Source organism: Hetaerina americana, unplaced genomic scaffold (genome assembly GCF_022747635.1).
Source record: "Hetaerina americana unplaced genomic scaffold, ioHetAmer1.1.p SCAF_7, whole genome shotgun sequence".
Classification (NCBI taxonomy): Eukaryota; Metazoa; Arthropoda; class Insecta; order Odonata; family Calopterygidae; genus Hetaerina; species Hetaerina americana.
Genome location: NW_027287316.1, coordinates 82,028,307 through 82,054,796, shown reverse-complemented (window position 1 = coordinate 82,054,796; position 26,490 = coordinate 82,028,307). Strand labels below are relative to the sequence as shown.

At 37.5% G+C, this 26,490-nt stretch overlaps 1 protein-coding gene across 1 annotated transcript; it reads left to right on the top strand.

Annotated features, from left to right (window-relative positions):
- Positions 1-4,617: 4,617 nt before the first annotated feature.
- Positions 4,618-26,222, top strand: LOC139696896 (actin, cytoplasmic-like). The gene is made up of 5 exons (XM_071595777.1): positions 4,618-4,758; positions 14,338-14,593; positions 18,955-19,262; positions 19,705-20,004; positions 26,007-26,222. Exons 1-5 carry the CDS (start codon positions 4,618-4,620, stop codon positions 26,220-26,222), a joined length of 1,221 nt encoding a protein of 406 aa, XP_071451878.1.
- The last annotated feature ends 268 nt before the right edge of the window (positions 26,223-26,490 follow it).

Sequence of the window (26,490 nt, the reverse complement as noted above, 5' to 3'; positions counted from 1 at the left end):
TGCCTTCAATTAAACTGTCCGGTACTCGTCAACTCGTAATGCCACTGCTGATGACTGACTTCAAATCGTCTTCTATAGAATCCGCCCCTCTTCACCTGCTTTGCTCAAAACTTCTTCATTCTTCAGTTGCTCTTTAGAGCTTTCCCCTAATACCTCGCATTTCTCCAGCTCCGTATTACAAAAGATCCCAGCTCTTTCTTCTCTACTTTCCCAGCTGTTTCTTCTCTGCTTTCCCAGCTGTTTCTTCTCTGCTTTCCCAACTGTCCATGTCTCGCCATCATATAGCGGCACGCTTCGCATTGAGGTCTGACTCATTTTTTCCACCGTGGAATGTCAGTGGAGTTAGAAGTCCCTCGCAGCTAACTAACTTAGGGGGTGATGACTGTGGCTGGGTGACTGTGATTGGAAGTCGGTCATTGCTCCGTTTCCTATTTGAAACTTTGGGAATTTGATGCGGGGGAATTGGGTATTCCCGATGGGAGAGATGGTCCGAGTAGTAGAAGCAGGAGTTTTATTAAGTAGGAGCCGGCCGACTGCTAAAATCATTTGCGCTTTTAGGGACAGGGTGGTTATTTGGGGTAGGTAGGATGTTCTATGTATAGCGAAAGGTTCCTGACAGAATAACGTTTCACCCGAAGGACGGCGTCCTCCTCTTTAAGTTCTCTCTCAAAATGGCGCCCCAAGTAGGGATCGGGATTCCAACAAAAAGTCAGAGATTTGAACCCGGGCCCTCCGGGTGGGAAGCTACAAAACCAGATGCCGTATTCATTTAGTGTCAGTGATTCGCCCAACGGCATGTAAATTCCACACATGAGGGCCCGTTCATTTTCCTGTGGTTTCCCAAGAAAATCTCGATCCCTAAAACAACATCCGGCTTAAGTTAGGATGAGGGTGCCCGGAGACATCACCCGGAATCGAACCCAGGCCCTCTGGTCGCTAGTCCGGCGCTGCAACCACGAGGCTACCACATCTCTCATGTGAAAAACAAAATTGTAGTTTGTCCGAATTCAGTTGTTCCACTGCTTGGATTTCTTTTAATATTTATTGTGAAAGGAAGGATTAAATGATGTTTGCCATTGCTTAGTCCCCTTCGACCTATTAAATACGTATATTGTGTGCATAGGAGGAGTTTAAAGTGGTATTTCATTCATACATTGCATTCGCAATTGATTCCCCAAATTCTGGACTTTGTTAAAATCTATGATCACATTAGAAATAGCAAAAATTCCATGCTTTCATTCATGCATACAGGGTCGCACCCAAAAGTGGTGGGACTGATTTTTTTTCAAGAATTTTATTGACGATATACTTACATCGACTTAATAATCTTCAAAGTATGCTCCTTGAGCTACTACACACTTAGTATAACGTTGCTCCCATTCCCCGTACGCCCGCTGGAAATTTTCTTTGGGGATGCCGTTGATGACCCTCGTCGAAGCCTCTTGAACGGCCTTTATCGAGACAAAACGTCGTCCCTTCAGCTGTCTTTTCATCAGGGGGAAGAAGAAGTCCGGTGGTGCCAGATCGGGAGAATAGGGCGGGTGCGGCAACGTGGCAACGCCGTATTTGGCCAGGAGCTGTCTGACGACGAGCGCGCCATGGCAGAATTTTCGGCACCATCTTGGCGCACACCTTGCGCATGGCCAAATCCTGTGAAATAATGCGTTGGACGTTGGATGCAGACAGACCCAACTGGTCTGCAATTTCTTCACTGGTTAAGCGTCGGTCTGTGTTCAGCAGTGTCCTCACTCTGTCCACATTCGTGTCGGTTCTTGCCGTCGACGGCCGTCCGGAGCGATGGTCGTCTTCAACGAGCTCCCTACCCTCTTTAAACAACTTGTGCCACTCAAATACTGTGGAACGGATTAAGGCAGTATCCCCATGAGCCTGCTTGATCATATCGAGGGTCTCAGTTGCCGTCTTCCCGAGTTTCGCACAAAACTTCACGGAATAACGTTGTTCTAAATTCAGAGTCATTTTGTTTTTCGACGCGGACAAAAAACTTGCTTCACTAAAAACGGTGTCCTCACTCAACGACAGCCCGCAGGCGACTGAGGTTGGTGTCGGTCTGTGGCTAAGAGCCCCCTCCACTCTTCCCTGCCAGGCAGACCCCCCTCCACCGCTCCGTTCGCGCCAGAGAAAATCAGTCCTAGTACTTTTGGGTGCGACCCTGTATATATATATATATAAATTAAATATATATATATATATATATACATAAATTAAATATAAATATATATATATATATATATATATATATATATATATATATATATATATATATATATATATATATATATATATATATATATATAATTATTATTATGAGGTAATCTACCAGTTGAGGTAGGTTTTTGGATGGCCATAATTACTAATTAAATAATTAATTTTTTAAAAAAATTAATTTTAAATTTGGGGGTCAATCAGAATTGAGCACGTGTCTCACTTTTTGCACTGGATCATCGCATTGTGTTGTTGATGGTTATCCTAGTTATTCCTCATCATCAACCTCCTCATCATCCTCCCAGAACATCCTGTGCAAGCAGGAAACATCACTGTTGACATTTATCCATCTCCATAAGCATCCTTAACCATGGTCTCCAAAACTGATTTTCCAAGCTTAATACAAACTTTTATCACATATCATTGCTATATGGAAAGTGGCTTCATCTATTTGTGATGTGACTCTGGAACAGGGGTTCAGTCTTACAGCAATCAGCAGGCTGTATTGGCCCACCGAAAACTGATGTGGGTCATGTTGCTTTCCCAAGATATAAATATATATATAAATATATATATATATATATATATATATATATATATATATATATATATATATATATATATATATATATATATATATATATATATATATATATAATTATTAGGTAATCTACTTGTTAAGGTAGGTTTTTGGATGGAAACAGCTACTAATTAAATAATTTGTGGCCCCTAGCAAAACACAACATCCTACTCTACATCAGGTCCCGCTTCATCTGTGAGTACTTTCTTCCTCCGTTCATCCCGTCCAACATCCCTATCCTGTTCCTTCCCTTTCCTCGTTTGCCTAACATTCTCCCCTCAATTACAGTCTTCAACATCCCACTACCGGTCAATATCCCCTTTCATCCACTTTGGCTGCCTCCATAGGATTTCTCCCAACAAACCCCTCTCTTTGCCCACCATACCCAGTACTTTCTCATTTGTTTTCTTCTCTGTCCATTTCACCTTCTCCATTCTTCTCCACACCCACATTTCAAAAGCCTCCAGTCTATGTCTATCCTCCTGCTTCAACGATCACGTTTCTGCGCCACACAAAGCTACGCTCCATATCAAAGTTTTTACGAGTCTTTTCTTAACATCCTTACTCAATGTCCCTGTTATCAACTCTGTCCTCCTTGTGAAAGCCTCTTTGCCTAGCGCAATTCTTCTCCTTACGTCCCGACTACTTTGACCGTGTTGGTCCAAAACACTACCGAGAAACGTAAACTGTTCTACCTGTTCTAGTTTTTGCCCTCCTATTTAAATGTTTAGCTTAGATTTTTCTTTCTAGGATATAGTATAACCTTTGTTTTATTAATATTGATTCTCATCCCATAGCTGTCGCACTGAATTTCCAATTCACTCAGCAATGCTTGCAACCCCTTAGCTGACTGACAAACTAAAGCTTGGCCATCAGCAAACCTGACTGATTTCATGAATTCCCTGCCCACTTTCATTCCTACCTGCAGTTCATCCCATGCCTTTTTAATCACTTCATCTACATACAGATTGAACAGGAACGGTAATAATGGGCAACCCTGCCTTACACCTCTTCCTAACACTGCCCATCTGGACTCCCCGGTCCCCACCCGCACCTGAGCAGTCTGAGACATGCAAAGGTTGCGGATTAGCCTCCTTTCCCTCCAATCTATTCCTATTTTCTTCAATATACTCATTAGTTTTTACCAATTCACTCTATCAAATGCTTTTTTGAAATCTACGAAACAGGCAAATACCTCCTGGTTGTGTTCTCTATTCCTCTCGATCAATAGTCTCATTACTGCAATGGCATCACGCGTACCTCTCCCCTTCCTAAACCCAAACTGATCATCCCCTAAGTAATCATTTGCCCTACTCTCTATCCTTTTGTTTATGATCCTGAGAACAACTTTAGCTGTGTGGGATATCAAACTTATTGTCCTGTAGTCCTCACATGATGTAGCCCTCCCCTTTTTGGAATAGGAACTAAAACTGATCTCACATAGTTTTCTGGCCAGATATAATTCATTTGGATTCACAAAGTAATCATTTCTTTTGGAATAAAAATGCATTCATTATGATCATGACTGATTAATCAGCCCTTTGTAACATGAATCATTTCTCTCTGCATGTCACCAATTTCATGCTCGCCTAGAATTGAACTACTGTTTCAGGTCATTTGTTGTATTACTTCTGTTTCTCTTCCCTTCTAGCTTATATTGCAGTCTTCAGTGACTTGTGTTCCTTCAAAAGATGCCTGTTTTTTAAGTTAATTATTTTTTTTCTTCTTCTTACCTTTTGTGCAGTCAATACTTGGAGGGTGCCTCAATAAGCACTTTCTCAATCTCTTCCAGTCTTCAGATGCACTGAAATAACATGGCTGACCAAAGGAAGAAATGGTTGGACAAGCCAGCCGTGGTCATAGACCATGGTGCCACAAGATGTGTCGTTGGAATGGGTGGGGAATCTCATCCAAGGGCTATGGTACCAACCGTTGTCGGCAGGCCAATGGAATCGGTGAGTTTCCATGAAGGATTTGATTCTGCAATCTAAAAAACATTTTCAAAGTAAAAAAAGGAGGTATATTGAATGGTGTGCACATGGTAATTTTTATTTGAGCAAAATATATGTACAGGACTCTAATTTACGGGGGTCTCAGTAAACTGCATCTTGCACTTTTGGTAATTTATTTTTTTTACTCAAAATTGTCAACAAAATTTCAAGGATGGTACAATTGTTTCTCTTGTGAAACTTTCCCCATGTTCTGTAAAATGTAAACTTAAAAGCCATAAAACTTTAGAAATCTTCTGTCTCTTTTTAAACTTCATAAAAATACAATTAAAACATAATAGTTACTACTAAGGTTTTCAGGATGGCAATTCACCTGCATGCTGACCCTTTTTAGGTTATCAGTTTGAATTCCACTTTGACCATGGCTTCTGTGTAAACTCTGGCAGTTCAGTCCCTTAAAGATTGGCGACAATGCTAAAGTGACCCTTCAAAACTTTATGAGATACCTTGTTATGAAGAGAAGTTTTTCTTCATTCACAAATTCTAGTCAAGAGAGTGATGTTTGCTTTCATTATTTTTACTCCTTTGACTGTTCAGGATTGGGACCCTGCAAGTCCATAAACTTTAAAACTGTGGACATTCATCTCACTTTGAAAAACCAGAGTTTACTTGATAACTTCTTGTGATAAGGGAGAATCAACTCGAAGAACTTTCCCACCTTTGAAAAATATAATGTGTGAGGGTAATTCGAAAAGTTCTTCAAATGGAAGAGAAATAAACAGCTTACCTCAGTAAAACTTTTTTATTTTTCAATGCAGCCTCCCTGTACAGTAACACTCTTTATCCAGCAATGTTCCAATGTCTTGATCTCATTTCATAAATTAGATTCCTCCACGCCTGTAAAATACCTGTCTACTATGGCTGTTTGCTCTTTGTTTGAAAATAATCTCTGTCCAACGAGGGAAAAGTTGAGCTTGGAGAAGAGATGATAATCTGATGGAGGCAAATCTGGTGAATAAGGCAACTTAATTCACGTATTTTTGCCATGGCAACCACACATGAGTGTGGGCATGCACTGTCTTGATGAAAGATGACATTTTACATTGCCAAACCTGGCCTTTTCTCATGTATCTTTTGTTGTAGTAGGTCCAGGAGGTTAGAGTAGTATTGTCCAGTAATTGTTTGACCAGTGGGAAGATAATCTTTCAGCAGAATCCCTTTTACATCTCAGAAAACTGAAGCCATCGCCTTTCCAGCCAACCCCATTGCCTTTGCTTTCTTTGGTGGTGGCGAATCAACATATTTCCACTTCTTTGACTGCTATTTTGCCTCTGGGGTATGGTAGTAGACTCAAGTTTCATCTGTGATCACAACCATGGGCAGAAAATCTTATTGATTGCTCTTAAAATGGGTCAACCATTGTTCGGAAATTTCCATTCTTATAGCTTTGTTATCCTACATCAAATCCTGTGGCCCCCATGCAGGAGATAATTTTCTCATATCCAATTCTACAGTTAAAATGTGATCTGCCCATTCAGATGACATCCCTACAGCTTCAGCAATTTCTCGCACTTCCAGTCGGCGGTCCCCATGACCAAAGATCATTTTATGCCCTTTTGCAATCACATCTGGGGTACTGACACATTTTGACTGATCACTATGCCAATCTTCATCTAAGCTGTCCTGACCAAACTTAAACTCATTTGTCCACTTGGCAATTGTTGAATATGAAGGACCAGAGTCCCCCAGAATGTTCTGAAATTTGGCATGAATTTCTTTTGCTTTACAAAGTATTTAATCACTCCTCGAATCTCAAATTTTTCCATCTTCACATATCACTTCACGGAAACAACAGAGAGACGTCCATACCACATATCTCTGTCCAGTGCACTGATGCGGTATGTTTTTACTCATAAAGGATTACCTATTACCGTATTTTCCCATCGATAACATGCACCCTATGTATAATGCGCACCCAGAACTTAGTAGCTATCATGAATTTGTACAGATATCCCGTGCCCAGTTTTTCATAGCTCTATTGACTGGGTAGAGATGCTGTGCATCTGCGTATACATATAAAGATGATTTAGCTAACTATCGCCCCATTTCCATAGTCCCAGTGTTTGGTAAAATTTTTGAAGCTATTATGAAAGATCAAATACGTAATTTTTTTGAGTCAAATAATCTCTTTTCCAAATCACAGTATGGCTTTCGGTCTGGGAAATCTTCAATTTTTGCAGTAGAGTCCATCATTAATTATGCCATTAATGCATTTAAAGAGAAGGAATCAGTCTCGGTGACACTATGTGATCTTAGTTAGGCTTTTGAATGTGTTAATCATTCAATATTACTAAGAAAGCTAGAACATTATGGTATTAAGTGGAATTGCACTGAAACTAATGAAGTCATATTTGGATGATCCCCACCAGTTGGTTGAACTTGATGGCTGTCGATCTGCAGCTCTTAAAGTAAAAGCTGGTGTACCACACGGTTCTGTGTTTGGCCCAAAACTTTACATCATCATAATTAATGATTTTCCCTGTTACATGAAACCTACATCTGTTTTATATGCTGATGACACTACTTTTGTGAAAAAATGTCAACATCTACAAGATGAAAAGGTAGGCTCTAGTGCTACACAAAGACAGGCTAAGGAATGGTTTGATGTGAATCATTTACATTTAAATACTAACAAAACTCAGCATATTGTATGCAGTCTTAAATCAAAAATAACTGATGTTGAAACTTTTAAAATATAAGGAATTTATATTGATACAAACCTTAACTGGGAGACTCACACCAGTCAGACCTGTAATAAACTGAGTAAAGCTGTTTATATGTTGAGAAAGCTCAACTTTCTCATTTCCAATGAGTATCGTTTAACACTTTACCATGCCTTCTTTCAATGTCATTTGAATTATGGTGTTGAGCTATGGGGTCATTGTCCACATGTTAAATAAACTTTGCAACTACAAAAGAGATCTATTCGCTATCTTAATAATATACCACCACATGATTCCTGCAAACCTTTTTTTTATTAGGTATGGAATCATGACTGTATTTAGTTCATATATCTTTAAGGCTCTTATTCATGTGAAAGTCAATATAGCAACTTACCAATTAAGATCTAACTTCCATAACTACTCCACAAGAGTTAAATCAAATCAAAATACTACTTATTGTAGATTGCCATCAACTTAAAACACATTTCATGATATGAACATACGACTGTATAACTATCAGCCTACTCATTTGAAATCTGACGGTATCCAGAGTGTCAAGAATAGGCTATAATACCCGGTCACTTGCTCACCCACTTTACTCATTGGATGAATTCTTTTGTGATCATCTTCATCGCATGGAAGAACTTCTGCTTATATGTTAATAATATTTATATTGACGACATTTAATATGGTTGTACGATTTTGAAAAATGAATAAATTATTATTATTATAAATGCGTGTAAAAATACGTCCGTATCCATACACTAATAGATGGTAAAAACCAATGATGAAATGAAATCATAATTGCCTGTGGCTATATCTAACATAATTATACAGAAGATTAGAGCCAGGTGATTGAAATTAATTCCAAACCACAGAAGGATCAAAAAATAAACAACATTTACAAGCCAACACAATATGCCGCCTTATTGCCTTTTCGCTATGATTCGTAATTCAAGAAGAGACATAGGTTTGTGTACCCTTTTCTTTGCTATACACAGTGGCTTTCAGCAAATTAAATCTAAAAGAAAGAGAATGAATAAAGTAGAATTTTCTTGTTTAGTTTGTTTTACTTCGCTTTGTTAGTGTCGGCTTTCAGTTGGTCTAGATACCCTCCAAGTTATATGAAAGTGTCGCCTACATGGCGTTCATTTCAAACCCATATCGTGTTAAGCTTTTGTAATTCAGAATTTTCTCAAGAAAATTACCCATGGAGAAGAAAATCGTGTCCAGCGATGTTTGAGCTAGAAGTCATCAACTTCGCGAACGCAAAAGGCAATTGCGACTTTGCCAGGATTTATTTATCAATTAATCTTTTAAATCAAAGTTACGTTCTAGTTGGGAAAAGTGGATGATGTCTGGCATGAAAGACTACACAGAATAGGTAAGGATTAAAAGAGTGTCTTATGAAGAAATAAGCCGGTGGATCCTGGAAAGTTGACAGGGTGTCAGAGTGACTTGTGTAAAAATGGATTTGAAAAAGCCTTAGGCAATATTTCAACGCCAGTGCTAAGAGGAGAGGAGGAGTTAATTTCGAAGAGTGAACTCAGTGATGTGCCTGAAGAGGTAATAAATGCACTTGTTTCATTTCTTTGTGATTCAGGTAACGAATTTCTTGGATTCGATTGATCTACCTATCCTATCATATATTTATACGCACCTGTATAAGATATGATGTACTCTACGTATACGTTAAGTACTATGTATTAGAATGAAGAAGTACTACACATTAGATTAAATGAAGTATATAAATTATATGTTTCTTTTCCTCATGGATTTATGAGATGAAATAACTGTAACAGTAGCAAATCTGTATAAAATAGAGTGCAATTGAAAAGGCATCCTTCCAGCTTAATTTTTTTCTAGACTCTTCTAGTTATCGTGTTCATAGGTATGGAAATGTTTGGATTTTTTCATTTCCATTACATTATGCGCATTGTCATTTTTTTCGATCATCTGAAAATTTTTGTGTAGATATATAGATATACATTTTTGTATAGTTAGTTTTGTGTTATCGATGGGAAAATATGGTATTAGGCATCTCCTGACATTGTAACTATTTTCTTAGGCTATGAAATGTTTCAGATAAAATTAATCATTATGAAAGAATAGTTATTATTTATATATATATATATATATATATATATATATGAATATGTGTATATATATATATATATATATATATATATATATATATATATATATATATATGAATATGTGTATATATATATATATATATATATATATATATATATATATATATATATATGAATATGTGTATATATATATATATATATGAATATGTGTATATATATATATATATATATATATATATATATATATATATATATATATATATATATATACACACACACACACACACACACATTCAAACACGATATCCCACCAAACGGCGAACAAATACTCATTTATATAGAAACAGATATAAGGAAAGGGGATAGAAACACACATAAAGGACGAACACAGGAGAGGTGGGGAAGGCGTAATCAAGCAGATCACAAATGCAAAAATATTACCTAGACCGGGATTTGAACGCTGGATCTTTCCACTTGTGGGGCGGAGGCTCTTAACCACTTGAGCTATCCAGGAAACATAATTGTTGCTGAGATCTGCAATGCTTTATGCAACTAAGTGCCTTGCTTCTTTGGCCAAGGGATGGCATTAGGGAGCTGGTTCACCCATCAAAGGAGAAATAGACAAGACACACAGAGGAAAGGATAGTAGTAAAGGAATCATACAACATCATAAAGGATAAGAACTGTGCGTTTCGTGGCATGCATAGCCAGAAGAAGATACGAGCCACATTGTCCTCCCTTCATCCTGTCCAACATTCCTATGCTGTTCCTTCCCTTTCCCCGTTTGCCTAACATTCTCCCCTCTATTATAGTCTTCAATATCCCACTGCCGATGAGTACCCCCTTCATCCACTTTGCCTGGCCCCATAGGATTTCTCCCAAAAAAACCCCTCTCTTTGCCCACAATACCAAGTACTTCCTCATTTGTTTTCTTCTCTGTCCATTTCACCTACTCCATTCTTCTCCAAACCCACATTTCAAAAGGCTCCAGTCAACGTCTATCCTCCTCCAATGACCACGTTTCCGTGCTGTACATAGCTACGCTCCATATCAAAGTTTTTACCAGTCTTTTCATAATATCCTTACTCAACATCCTTGTTATCAACTCCCTCCTCCTTGTGAAAGCCTCTTTGCCTTGCGCAATTCTTCTCCTTATGTCCCTACTACTTTGACGGTGTTGGGCCAAAACACTACCGGGATACGATAGTTTGCGCCTCTGACTAGCCCTAATAAATATTTAAGTGGTGTATTGTTAGCAGAGGCTGTATTATATTGAGTTTGTTTGCATTTGTTGTTTCTGTATCGATAGCAATTTTGCCAACTCTTCAGATGGTTTCTTCCGGTCATTGTGTTCATTTTGGCTATCCTTATGTAGGAAGATTGATGGTGATGATGCACTTTATTATAGGTGGTTTTGAAAAATTCTTTTCGACAAGTGGAAATGGTAACTGCCCTCTCTGTTGATATTTGCTGGATGTTTTGGAATTTCAATCACCTCACAAATGAGCCTTGGGTGGTTAATGAGGTTCCTTTGAGATCACCATTGCTTCCTTTGCTCCCATGGCTAAGCTCAAACGAGGTTCCTCAATGGTTGAAAGAACAAAATGAATTGTCTTCAAAGTTCTCCTCCCACAACTGTGATATATTTGTTAATACTCCTTCATAGATTGTGTTTGAGATGCAAGTCTTTCAGTTTTAGTAGGATATTGCCCACTCTTTGTGCAGTCAAAGTATACTACTATATGCCTGGAACATGTTTTGATGGAGTCACAAGTCTTATTTCTGAGGCTATCAAAAATGCAAAAAAAACTTGTAAATTTCAATGGAAGAACAGTTCTCCAATAGTGCTCCAGGAATGGAAAAGGATATTCATTTTATCAGCAAATCAGAACAGAGTGTCGCAATTGAGCTGATTATGCAAATCTGACTAAAAGAGATGCATCAATGATTCCACCAGGAGGCAATAGCTGGCAAAACTGTTGTCAGCATGGAAACCTTAACCATGTTGAAACTTGAGGTCATGTAACCCTAAAAAGTTATGCTTTAAGGGAAGTCTTTGTGACAAAATAGTAGCTTGGAAGGGGCAATGGAAGAAGAGCAAGGAATGAGCAGCAAAGGAATTAAGTTGAATGGGCAGAAAATGAATATGCTCTTGCAACATCAAAGATTGCATTCCAATGAAAACAGATAATCCAGCTATCCTGATGTAGCCTTGGAGCATAATACATCATGTACCTACTTCCAGGAACACAAAAGTTAATGCTAAGAAAATCAAAACCCGTGTATATACAGTAAACTCTTCATTATCTCCTTGTGCAGAAGATCTGTTTCATAGATTATCAGCGTAATTCTCTTTAAAGCACTTCAAAATATTAATGAAATAACAATGGTAAAGATAATTAAAGGATGTGAAATTTTGATATACTTTATAAAAAATACAAGTTTGAAATACCTCTGCATTCTTTGAAGTTTTGTCACAAAATCAAAATTTGTTGATAGCATTTAATGTTTTAATTTGAAAATTTTTGTACCGTCCCCATACTTTATCATATTGTTATTTTCCTTACATGCATTAGCCCCAAGAATTCAATATTCTCCTTTAAGGCAAGAACAAATACATGGTTTTATTATGCCAAAATAAATCAATAACTATATACACAGCATTATTTTAATTGGTATATCATACGGCAAGTATGATTCCATACTAGTTATCCTTTGTCAATTTTCATCTTTTGCCAGTCATTTGCTTTTTTCCTGGGCATGTGTTTTCTTTAGTTTTCTGAGAAAATACTTCCTACTCTTTACTCGATAATAGTTCCGTGTTCTGGTAAAACTATAATTCCACTATTTTATATAAATGGGTATAAAATATACTTTCCATTGCTAAAAAAACACAAAGTAATCGCAAGGAATGAAAAAGGAGGGTTTCAGTATACATATCAGTTTATATAACGGTAATATTTTTGGTGTATTTTGATTATCTGCGCTTGACCAAGTATCCATTTACACAGACAATTGAGATTGTGTGCAGAGAAGCTGAAGAGAAACATATTGTACTCCAGGGAGAGAAATTTGAGTGTGTGGAATCCTCTGCCACCTTGCTTGGAGGCTACATGGAGTGGAAGGGGAGAATGTTGACAGGCATCAATCACAGAATGGCAGAAACCAAGAGGACATTAAGAGTGGGGACTGAAATGGCCTGCACCAAGGTTATAAGTTACAATGGGAGGCAGCACATTTGAAAGCATTTATGTGGATATATATGTGAAACCAGGTTGCAGTAGTCCAGGGGAGGGTCCTGGCTTCAATTCTTGGGCAAGTCTCTGGGCACCTGCGGCTCCACCCAAGCTATGTGATCTTTCGGGTATCAGGTCTTCCTGGGAAACCATAACTGGCACAGGGAAAGGAACTGGCCCCCTACCCTGATGTGTGAATTACACATTCCATTGGGCGTAGTATTGGGTGAGCTCTACCATCACCTACCAAACCAACCTTCGGGTTGATTACTGTGTTTATGGTTTTTTTTATGTGTGGATCCCTCTAAGTATGAGAGACGTGGTCCATTGGGGTAGCAGGGTCCTCATTGGCTATGCTAATGATAGCCTTGGTGAGAGTAAACATTACACCAGCCAAGGATATCCTCATCATGGTGGAAGATAATATCCCATTTAAAACCTGGCCAATTGGAATTTGATAAAATCCAATTGTCCAGATATCCCGTATGCCTTCTTGTTAAAAGGATATTGGCGTAGCAATCACTGGTATTAGTAACTCAAATTCAGTTGCCATAGTTATTACACATTAATCATTTCAAAAGTGATGGCTACCTTTTTTGTCAGGTCAGCTTTTTTTTTAAATATCCAAATGTAAACAGGGAAAATATTCTTCTCTTCTGATTGGCTTCATTTGGTTGAGTTTGTTCAGAGAAAAGTAAGAGTAAGGAGCGGGACTACCATTTGCATATTCTAAATGATCTCATGAAAAGATTATGCATTGACAGAGAGTAATCGATGATCTTGAAGACTCCTCTGCAGAATTATTCGCATCATTGTTCCAGTACAACTTGAGCTCTGTTATGAAAGGTGAAAATTGCATAAAAAAATCGGTGAGATTGAAGAATAAAATATGTACCAAGGTAATTTTGAAATTTCTGCTTTCTTCTCGCCTCTATATAACTTGCTGTGCTCAAACCTTTTGCAAGTGAATCTAATCAGAAGGTAACATTGTCCTCACTTTTTCAATTATGTTTTGAAATGTCTTTAAAATAAAGCTTTTGCCCAAAAAAATGGTCACCAAGGCCTGTGAAGTGGTCCTTGTAAGAACTCTGGCTCAGTAAGGTGTCCATGTAAGGCTTCATATCAGGGGCAAGGTCCTAGCCGCATTGACATACTTGTTCCTGTTAGAAAACCAAATTAACGCAATGTTGAGCCCAGATTGAGATTGGACGGTTGAGCTCATGCCATGGTACTCTTGCCCCCTTGCTCTCGCATGTTAGTGGTCAGGTTAAACATGGGGTGGGCTCCCGTCAGAGGCCCTCCCACTCCATTGCATTTTTTTTGGCTTTTATCAGATTAAATGTTTTATATGATAATGAATACAAACTCTTTGAGTGAAGGTAGGAGTGTCATCTTCTTCAGTCTATGCATCCTGACCTTTGCTAATAGCAGAATGATCAATTTAATATGGACAACAAACGATTCCACGAAGTGAAACCTGATGTGTAAAGTATAAATATGATGTTTCATGACTTTCTTTGCAACTTTCAGGTAGCGATGAGAATACCAGACTTGAAAAGTTTCTACATTGGAAGTGAGGCTGAACTGAAAGGGAATAAGATACTAAACCTTCGACGCCCTCTGTATCATGGAATGGTTGATAATTGGGATGACATGGCAAAAATCTGGGAGCATATATTCAGCAAGCACCTTCGTGTGAATCCAGAGGAACACCCTATGCTGTTAACTGAGGCTCCCCTTGTGCCAATCATCAACCGTGAGAAAATGTGCCAGGTACCATCTCCCAGTATGTTGCTATGTTAACACCTTTAATTTTTCAAAGCCTGTTTTGATATTGACATATTTTGTGTGACAACTTCAGTGTGGAGCATAGTTTGTATGGTTAAGGAACTTGGTAATTGAAGCCAAAACAAGATAAATGTAGATTGGAAGCTTTTAAGATGTGGAGAATGATGGGCAAAATAAAATGGATGGGCATGGAAAGAAATCAGTAGGTGCAGGGCATAGTAGGGAAGAGGGAATGTTGTTGGGAGGAATTCAAGCAATACTGGAAAAGTTTAGATTCAGAAAATATATTGAGAGACTTTGGAACTTTGCCAGGAGGGACAAATGTTGGGAAAGAAAGGCAGAGGGAAATGAACATTTAGACATGCTGATGGAATGAAGGGAGGCAGAAATGAAATGAATTAAGGAAATAGATACTGTTCGATTGGAATTGATGGGAAGTTAATGTCATAATAAGCGGGGCTTAGATATGGCTGTTGATAGTATCTGGGTCCATCAAAAATCTACCTAAACTGGTAGATCAGTGCTTAAAGTAATAAATATCTGCGATTCTCACTCGTTTCTCCATCATTTGGAGTAACTACTTGCCTAGGAGTAAACTGCCTTGATTGGGGCCATAAAGGAGCAACTGCAGCAGGCTCTCCGTCATTTGACCGGAATCTCTTTTCAACTGCTACCTTATGTTTAATTTAGTCTCATTCTCTCCCTAGGGTGAATACAAAAAAGTATGCATGAAATTTACATATTATGCCTACCTTCTTGGTTCCCTGACAGTAAGTAATATCAATTGAATATCCAATAAGGTTTACCAATACCCAAATAATAATAATATTTATTGCTCCCAGGACTTTATAAAGTAAAATATTGGATAGGTCAGAGAACAAACAATCAGCTGTTTCAGTGTTCCAAAGACTGCAGAAACTCTTCCACACTATGATAGCGTGTATCTGAAAATGCTTGAAATATGTCTTGAATAAGTAAATACTCCTAGGAGGATCAGATTTTATGCCTGGGGGCAGATAGTTGAAAATTTTGATGGTCACATGAAAAGAACTCATATTTTACATAACAGAAGAGTGGCAGAACAAATTCTCAGTGTTATCAGTGAAATTTTCATCACTGCTCCTACGTTTGCCTTGCAACTGTTTATGAGTTAATTATTGACTTACCCTCATGGATGCCTTCTTGCCTCTAGGGTTGTGGGGACTGAAGGAAAACAGTTTGGTAATGCATAATCATGGGAAAGAGACAATCCTGCCCACCTTGTGCCAGCTCAGAAAGTACATACACCATCATTATAAACAAAATGTGTGGCATGATGGGATTCCAAGCTGTAATTAAAATTGGATCGTGGTTATAAGATGGTAGCAGTGTATTGGGTCCCAAATTATCTCAAAATTCAAGAGGCTGAGTAATTTAACCAGCCAAATGCAGCATCATGATTGTTTACTTGCATCTGTGAGCAGAAGAAATGTCTTACCTCTCTTCTTAGGGTAAAGGTAGCCTCTCTGGGTATCCTCAGCTCCACCCAAGCTACGTGATTCTTTGGGTACTAGTTCTTCCTGGAAAACCACAACCAGCACAGGGAAAGAAACTGGCTCCCCTACCCTGATATGTACATTTCACACGCCGTATAGGGTTTAGTAGTGGGTGAACTCTACCATCATCTACCAAACTGACCTTCGAGTTGATTACTGTGTTTGCATAATCTTTGATTATTGAAAGTGGTGAGCAATGGCGAAGAGTGGTCATATTTCATGATGCTGACATTGGAATGGGCAAGCCTTGATGAGCAAGTGAAGAACCAGTTAGGGAGATGGAGTCGAGCCTCTCTCAGGAAGAAAGGGTTCCAGCCATGAAGATCAGAAGGGACTCTTGGGCCTGGGAGAGAGAGGGAGAGGGCCGAGTATATGAGAACACCTCTCCCACAGTTGCCCATGCATTTGTACAAGCACATTACCCACTGCTCAAGAGTTAGAGCATGTCACATTCAAAATATTTTTTGCTCATTAATAGTCCTTTATTTTATCATAAAAAAGATACAAAAATAATCAAAATTTATTTGGTTTGAGATACTCATCAAGGAAATCAAATATTGAATGTATTTACAGATCAGTCATCCATTACCTTATTCAACTTGAGTCTAGTCCATCACTCGGCAGATAAGAGAGTCTACTGCATATGACAAATTTATGAAATTTTTATAATCTATTGCAGTTTCCTCTTTTAACAAGGTTTAAGTATAATTTGTCGTCTTCTTACTTAGTCATGGGTTTATTGATGTGAAGATAACTTTGTATGCTTTCTATCTATTCCCTAATATTCATTATGAAAACAATAATTTATTTACCTCAAGGGTATTTGAATAAATAATAAGGTAATTCTTGGTGTATCTCATGCATTTACAAGTCAATGCATTAATTTAACTTTTTTGAAAATAAATTATAAATGGCAATTGAATTTTTATACCTGTGGTTCTTGGAAATTAATCATAAAGGAAAGGTCCCTCTGTTTTTTTCCATATCAAGGTGATGTTTGAGAGCTTCAATCCTCCTGCAATTTACATTGGCATTCACCAGGTGCTGTTTATGTATGCTACGGGAAATCTTGATGGGATTGTTCTCGACTCGGGCCATGATCTGACGTATTGTGTTCCAATTTATAAGGGTAACTATGCAGTTGAATACACTGCTTTCTTAAAAATAAGTTTTTGATTTAAGCTTGCATTTGAAGTTCAGCATGTTTAATAAGATTGTTCATCATTCCCAAATATAGGAGTTTTTGGCAGTTGTTTCAGCTAGAAAACTTGTATGGTTCAGCAGTCACTTCAGTAAAATAAATATTGCAATTATATAAAGTTTCTAGAATGTATACTTTTCCTTGTACCTTAGTAACATGCTAGAGAAGGAATAAGAGATACTTGTGCACATGGAATGAAGATTTTTAGGATTGTATTTTCAACAGAGTAAAATAGATGAAATTGTTGAACATTTTGCAAAAGATTGAAGCAGAGAAGAGGGATAGACAACTTATCTATGTTTCAGACAGCACAGGCAAGGATATGGAATGAAAGGTCATGATGGGCATTGCTAGGCAGGGGAGTAAGAGAGGGATATCCATTATCATCTGCTCTTTTCAGCATATATGCTGGCCATGGTGGCAGCAGGGTAACGTCCAGCCAATCCAAGGGTATTGGGTTCTATTCATGCCTGGGTGGGTTTTCATCCACATAGGGCTTGGCCGTTTGTAATCTTGTCCATTTTAATCATTCCTAATAGTCTGATGTAAAGGCCAAAAAGTGCTGTTTTTGGACTAAGGCTGAATAAATATGTGCAGAGAAAATGATAAGAGATGGTGGTAGGAGTGAAAGTAGGAGTCTGACTCTTCAAATCAGTTAAATTTGCAGATGACCAAGGGTTAGTTAGTCGGTCAGCCAATGAGTTGCAGGCATTGCTTAGCGTATAACAGAATCATGTGTGTGACAGGTTTAAGATGAGAATTTATCACAAGAAAACTAAGGTAATGAGATCCTCATGAAGTAGTTAAGCTAAGCTGAACATTTAAGTAAGAGGATAAAGATTAATATGGGTGAAACACGTCCCTTATTTGGTAAATGTTTTGAATGAGGGTGGGCCAAGTGGTGGTGGCTTCAACAGAAGAACTGTTTTAGGTAGCTAAGCATTTACAAAGAGGTATGACTGGATGAGAGGCAGCTTTCAGTAAAGATGAAAAGATAAGACTCAAGAAAACTTTAATATGAAGCATAGTTTCGTAGGGTTCAGAAACTTGGTCGTAATGGCTAGAGGGATAAGTGTAGATAGGACGTTTATTAGATGTGGGAATGAAGAATTATTCAATGGATTGAAAGGAAAACCAAGTTTTTAGTCCTAGATTTGGTATTGGAAGAAAGGTGGCTGTTGGAAGGAATTCAAAGAAGGCAGGACAAGGGGATGCTGAGAATATTGAGAGGCAATGGGATACTGAAAGTGGTAATAGAAGGGAGAATCCCGGGAAATGAGGTAGAGAGAGGAAGGGAGGAAATGCATTTTGGATGGAATTAAGGGAAGTAGGAAGCATAATGAGCTAACGAATGAGTTATTAAAATATCAATAATGGGGTTTGAGAATAGTTTGTGTCTGTAAGTTAGGGCTAGTGAGTACAGTGACGTGTAGTGCCAGGGCCTATGAAAAACCTGCCTCAAGCTGGGAGACTATTGAAAACTATCTGATTGGATTATTGGAATCCCGAGGCTTGAATAATTTCAGATTTAAGCATGTGGAAATGTTTTAATTATCATTCTAAAGTTCCTAATTTAAATGGATTTGAGCAATCTTCTAAGAGATACTTTGTTTATAATTCAAGGTTATTCCATCTCCAAGGCTATCACACGCTTAAACTTTGGTGGAAGAGATTTGACAGACTACTTAGCCAAGTCCCTCGCTTCAAAGTGTGGGGAGAAGTGTGTGAGGAGGCAGTCTCGATATGGGAGTGCAAGTGGTGATGCCAAGAGCGGAGTTTGGGAGGTTGTTGCCCGGAAGATCAAGGAGAATTACTGCTATGTGTCCTCTGATTACAATCAGGAAGTAGCAAGGATGAATGCTGAACTGAGAGGCCTTCCTTCAAGCTTGGGAAAAAACATAACACAGACGTATGAGTTGCCAGATGGGCAGGTAAACTCCAGTGATTAAGTGTAAAGATATAAGTTTATATTACTCACACACCCTCCATATCATGTATCATCTGACCTTGGTGGTGTAGGCAAAGTAAAAAGAAGTCTAATTTTAAGTTACTACAAAAAACTCATATCCCTTTGCTGATTTCTTCCTTGCTATCCTATTCCTTACCTACTTATTTCACCTCCATCATATTTATACATAATTTCGTTCAATCTCTTCTATCCCTGACAATCCTGTAATATTCCTTGTCCTGTGCATCTCCTTGATTACGTTTTCCCATCACTTTCTTGGTCCATCCTTTCCTTTCAAATCATTTTCCCCTTTCTTATACATTTTTTTGGTGTACCACCAATTCTTTCCTTCAAAAGATGCAAATCCATTCCTTTACCTTCGCAAAATTAAGGAAATGGCCAATTTTTTCCTAAATATTTTCCAGGTGGTGAACATAGACTTTGAGCGTTTCAAAGTTCCAGAAAGCCTTTTCCAACCAGAATTGATTGGACAACCAGATTCGCCTGCTCTCCATCAAGCTGTTCCCCTCTCCATTGAAAAGCTTCAATCTCAAGAAATGCCTGGCCTCAAAAGCAGTGCACCAGCAATGCAACTGGACTTGGACCTGATCCAGCTACAGAAAACTCTCTATGAGAATATTTACCTTTCAGGAGGGAACTGTCGGTTTCCCGGCCTTGCAGAAAGGTTGAGAATGGAAATCTACAAGCACGCCAATAAAACCACGGTGAGCAAGGAAAATTCATGAGTAGTTTCCAAGTGTGGATAAATGCCTCACTCGGAATTTCTGAGCACTAAAAACAATGGTCCATTAGCCATCATCTCTCAGTTGATGGTGGTGAATTACGAGGCACTCTTGACCACTTGCTAATTACTGTGTTATTATCAACATTGGTCTCCTGACTGAAGTAGGTATTTAATGGGTACAAGTACTTTGCACTACCACACTTGTAAGTCTTTGCAGACACAGACCCAGAATGCCTTAAATCCCATGTTTCAGTGAACCATTTATTAATTCCCCTTATTTTCTGCTATACTTCATTTCGTCCGACACACCTATTCTCCCCCTTCCCCGCCTTTCTTACTCACCTGTGTCCCATCAATATCTATGACTTCGACATTCCTTTCCCCATCACTCTGTCGCAGAAGGAGAAACACATTACCATAATTTTCTTTTGATTCTCACCTCGTTCCATCACACTTGTTCTGTAGTGCACTCAGTAATGATCACAACCATATTATAATTACTTGATTTACTATAGTGTAATCCCATAGTATACAATTCTATGTGGCTAGAAAAAGTTTTCCTTGATAAAACCATGCAACTAGCCTTTATGAGGCTGAGGTAAGCCTGAGGTAAGTTGGTGTTAAAAGAATGCCTGCCAAGGATTAACACTCCATATTGTTTTAGCAACCTTTGCATCTGCATGGTGACCAGAGATGTCATTTCATATGGATCACAGGGTTGTTTCTTTCTAAGATTTTCAAGGACTGTTACTAAATAAATAATTGTTAAATTATTAGTCACTGCTACTATGCACATTTGAAAGCTAAGCTTAAGTTTTGGACTTAAATAAACTAGGTGATATTATTAGCCATTACTATGTAATGCTAATATCTATGTTCTCATTAAAATTAATATCCAATAGCCCTCACCTCCACAGTAACAAATATTTCAATCGACATGCGAGTCATAGCATGGGGCACCAATCCAAATAACCTACAGATCTTTCAAAAAGTGAGAACAAAGAAAAATTTAGTGAACATATTCCAGTTTCTACAAAAAATCCATTTTGCTTTGTTTCCTGGTTGATGAGCTATTTCTCCATTAACAACACGCGTCTTGGTTTGGCTACAGTTTCTCCCAGTTGTGTCCGTGGCAGCAACGCCAACTTGATTGCACTCCATATAAACACAAAATCCAAGATGGCACTTAATCCGTGGCATTTACTGTTTGTAATGAACTCTCCAAGCAGCAGAGCCAAGCATGCTCAAAGATATTTAAAAATGTCTCTGAGATATTTGAAAATGATAACAGGATAACAAGCTTCTTTGACAGTCTTCATTCGAGGCAATGTCTTAGTACTGTATTTTCCCATCAGTAACGAGCACCTTATGTCTAATGCGCACCCAGAACTTTGTAGACTCCCATGACTTTGTATAGATACCGCGCGCCCAGAGCTGCATAGTTACCTTGAATGTGTATAGAGGTCGCGCATCTGTATATACACACATATATATATATATATATATATATATATATATATATATATATATATATATATATATATATAGAAACATATATAAGGAAAAGGGATAGGAACACGTATAAAGGACGAACACAATAGAGGTGGGGAAGGCGGAATCGAACGGATCACAAGAGTAAAAATATCTCCTCAACCGGGACTCGAACACCGGATCTTTCCACTTGCCGGGCGGATGCTCTTAACCACTTGAGCTATCGAGGATATGTAATTTACCCTGAGATCCGTGGGTCTTATATGTCGCCAAGCGCCCCGATTCTTTAGCCAAGAGATGGCGTCAGGGGGCTGTTTCACCCACCAAAGGAGAAATAGACAATACACAAGAGGAAAGGACAGTGGTTAGAATTCATACAACATCATACAGGAAAAGAACAGTGCGTTTCGTGGCACGCATAGCCAGAAGAAAGAGATGAGCCACATTGGCCAAATACACATTCAAACACGAAATCCCGCCAAACGGCGAATAAATACTCATATATACAGAAACATATATAAGGAAAAGGGATAGGAACACGTATAAAGGACGAACACAATAGAGGTGGGGAAGGCGGAATCGAACGGATCACAAGAGTAAAAATATTTATATATATATATGCCTCATATATATATATATATATATATATATATATGCCTCAATGTCGTTCACTGATGGGAGTGGCCTAAAATTGTTACTTTGTGGAAGCCCACCCTCACCCCTCCTTCGCCTCCCGTTCTCCCCTTCTCCTGGCCCCCTTCCCTTTCTCTCGCACCCCTCACCTCAACAACTCCAGCAGTCATTACTTCTATATCTTCAGAGGAAGACGGATTGTTTCCGTCGAAATATCAAGAAATAACGTGTGAGTGTTCTTCTTTTTTTGTTTCTATATTGTGTGTTACTGTGTATTGTACTATATATATATATATAGTGACTCTAATGTGTTTAGTAATGTGTGTAGTCTTTAGTGACTCTAATGTCAGCCACTTTCAACTTCTCTTGAGTCAAGAGAATTGGAAGTTGTTGAATGAAAATAACTCCCTGAACATTAACTTTGACCTGTTCTACAGAACGTTTTTGTTTCACTTTGAATCAGCCTTTCCCCTTATACCATTTAAGCACCCTAAACCCATTCAAAAAAACTGGATCACACCAGAAATTAGACATTTGTCCAGGGTATTAAGGATAAAATCGCAATATAATATGTCCTCTGCAGATAACACACTGAACCATGAATATTCTAACTTAAAAAAGCTGTACCGTATTATGATAAAGAAGTCAAAGAAAGAATATAATGATAAACTAATCTTAAATGCAACCAATAACACAAAAATGGCATGGCATATTATTAAACAAAATTCTAGATCTAATGTTGTGGAGTTACCAGATCAATTTAGGAATGATAAAAATAAACCGGTGGATCCAATAAAACTGGCAAACGAATTCAATAGTTCCTTTTTAAAGCTACCAATGGTTAATGTACAAGAACCTCCTCATGATATCAATATCTCCTTTACTACATCTTACAAGTCTATTTTTCTTAAACCATGCAGCATTTCAGAGCTTTGCTCACACATTACCAAGGTAGGAAAGAAAGCCTCAACTGATATAAATGGTATATCAGGAAAAATAATTCATAATTGTATAGATGAAATTTTAAGTCCCTTACTCTTACTTGTAAATCAGAGTCTGAGAGAAGGCACATATCCTGACGCACTAAAAGTATCCAAGGTAATACCAGTTTATAAAAACAAAGGAAAAAAAAATGATGTGGGAAATTATCGGCCCATATCTATTATCCCCCAGCTAGGTAAAATATTTGAGTATGTGTTAAATAAAAGGCTGACAGAATTCCTTGAAGGCAATAACCTGCTATCCCCAAAACAATTTGGTTTCAGAAAAGGGAAGTCAACAGAGCAGGCAATTTTCAATGCAGTTGACACGATCATACAACAAATTAACTCCAAGCAGAAAGTAATGGGTGTATTCTTTGACTTGTCCAGAGCATTTGATATGGTTGAGCATGATAAACTCTTGTTCAAATGTGACCAAATAGGTATTAGAGGCAAAGCACAGCAATGGTTGGGAACATACCTCAAAAATCGGCAACAAAGGGTAGCTGTCCAGAAGAATGGGAATACCTTCTTCTCTTCACCATTAGGTGTTGAAAAAGGTGTTCCTCAAGGGTCAGTGTTGGGTCCAACTTTATTTCTCATTTATATAAATGACCTACCCAAAAAATTACGTGTAAATCCTCTCGGTAACTGTGTCTTATTTGCAGATGATGTGAGCTTTGTGCTGAATCAGAAATCCTTTGAAGATTTGATGACTCTAGGTAAAGCCATTATTCAGGACATGGGCATGTGGTGCTATGGGAATAACCTTATTCTTAATGAAACAAAAACTCAGGCCATGATTTTCTCTGCAAAAACCTGTCATTCTGATAAAAGTACGTCTCAGCCTATGTCAAATAACTGTAAAATTATTGATGAGTACAAATTTTTGGGAATATATTTTGATAAATACCTGAAATGGGACCTGCATATCATAAATCTAAGTAAAAAATTAAATTCTGTGTACTATCTTCTTTCAATTCTGAAACATACTGTTAGTATGGATGTTTTGAAAACGCTCTACTATGGTCTTTTTTATTCTCTTGTATCATAATCTGGGGCAATGGGTCATCAACAAAGTTAAATAAAATATTTATTATTCAAAAGAAATTGCTTAGGTCCATGTGCAATATACCCTATAGAGCCCACTGCAGAGCTCTCTTTCAAAGCCTTGGCATCTTAACTGTCCCTAGTGTTTTTATTTATAATTCGATAATTTTTGTAAAAAAGAACATGCCTCTATTCCCATCAAATAATGGCACACACGCCTATGGGACTAGGACAAGAAATCATCTGTGTGTAGTGACTGCTAGCATGACAATGATGTCCAAGGGACCTCGTTCTCTGTGCATCCAAATATTCAACAGGCTTCCCATTAGTTTAAAAAATGAGAAATCACTCTCTATTTTTAAAAATAACTTATATATGTACTTAAATGAAAAATGTTTTTACAGTGTGAACGACTACTTCAATTCTGGGTAATTCTAATTTTATATTGTGTAAATCCTTAACTATATGTGTAGGTGTAATTTTATTCTCTTTTCTCTGGCTAGTAATCCAGTTACTGTACTTCTTGACGTACCCTATACGATTACATAATTGTATGATATTTTGTACCATACTATGTAATTGTCAATTGGGGAAATAAAATTATTATTATTATTATTATTATATATATATATACTCATTTATATAGAAACAGATATAAGGAAAAGGGATAGGAACACACATAAAGGACGAACACAGGAGAGGTGGGGAAGGTGGAATCCAGCAGATCACGAGTGTAAAAATATTTCCTAGACCGGGATTTGAACTCTGGATCTTTCAACTTGCTATATATATATATACATATATATATAAATACATATATATATATATATATATATATATATATATATATATATATATATATATATATACACTCATATACACAGAAACAGATATAAGGAAAAGGGATAGGAACACACATAAAGGACGAACACAATAGAGGTGGTGAAGGAGGAATCGAACGGATCACAAGAGTAAAAATATTTCCTTGACCGGGACTCGAACCTCGGATCTTTCCACTTGCCGGGCGGATGCTCTTAACCACTTGAGCTATCGAGGAAACGTAATTTACCCTGAGATCGCGGCGCTTGGCGACATATTAGACCCACAGATATGTATTATATATGTTATGTATTATGTATGTTATGTATTTTTATATATATATGTATATATATATATATATATATATATATATATATATATATATATATATATATATATATATATGTATATATATATAGCAAGTTGAAAGATCCAGAGTTCAAATCCCGGTCTAGGAAATATTTTTACTCTTGTGATCCGTTCGATTCCGCCTTCACCACCTCTATTGTGTTCGTCCTTTATGTGTGTTCCTATCCCTTTTCCTTATATCTGTTTCTGTATATATGAGTATTTATTCGCCGTTTGGCAGGATTTCGTGTTTGAATGTATATATATATATATTTTTTTTTATTTTTGTATATATATATTTTTTATTTTTGTATATATATATATTTATTTATTTTCGTGTGTGTGTATATATATATATATATATATATATATATATATATATATATATATATATATATATATATATATGTATATATATATATATATGCGTGTAAAAGTTATACATAGTGTGTATAAAAATATGTCTATGTTTGGATGTTTTCAATTTTCATTTCATAATGTGCATCGTAATTTTTTTGACCATCTGACCATTTGTGAATATACAACACATGTGTTATCGATGGGAAAATATGTTAATATTTAATTCTGAAAGGTCTTACAGTGAGCAGTTTATTGTTGATTTCATGAGCAAAAATTCACTTGGGTCCTTTTCTTCTTTTAGGGGTTATCTATGTCTGTGAATGTAAAAGACATTCCAGAGAATGGAGGATATTCCTCCAGTGCTGTTCCATCTGCTTGGGTTGGAGGCTCAATCCTGTCATCATTGTCTTCCTTCCAAGATATGTGGATATCACGCCAAGAGTATGAGGAGATTGGACCGTCAATTGTCCACCAGAAATGTGTTCAGGCGACTCCTGATGGGGAATATGGTAGTTAGAGATTAGTAGTCCTGCATCATGTTCAGTTGTACTCTTTTGCTCAATTCAGCATAAAGACCTTTGCAATGATGAAAGGCACGTTTTGTTGAATTTTATCAATTAATGGAAAATGTACTTTTGTTTACCAAGGGACCCGTGAAACTTTGAGATTTGATTTTATGGTCTGTCAGTTCTGTGATCCGATATGATCGAATAGTAACAAGGTCAATCAAAGAAAATTTGATATTTCCTCTGGCCAACTTATTTTATAATTTCATTGTCTTGAGT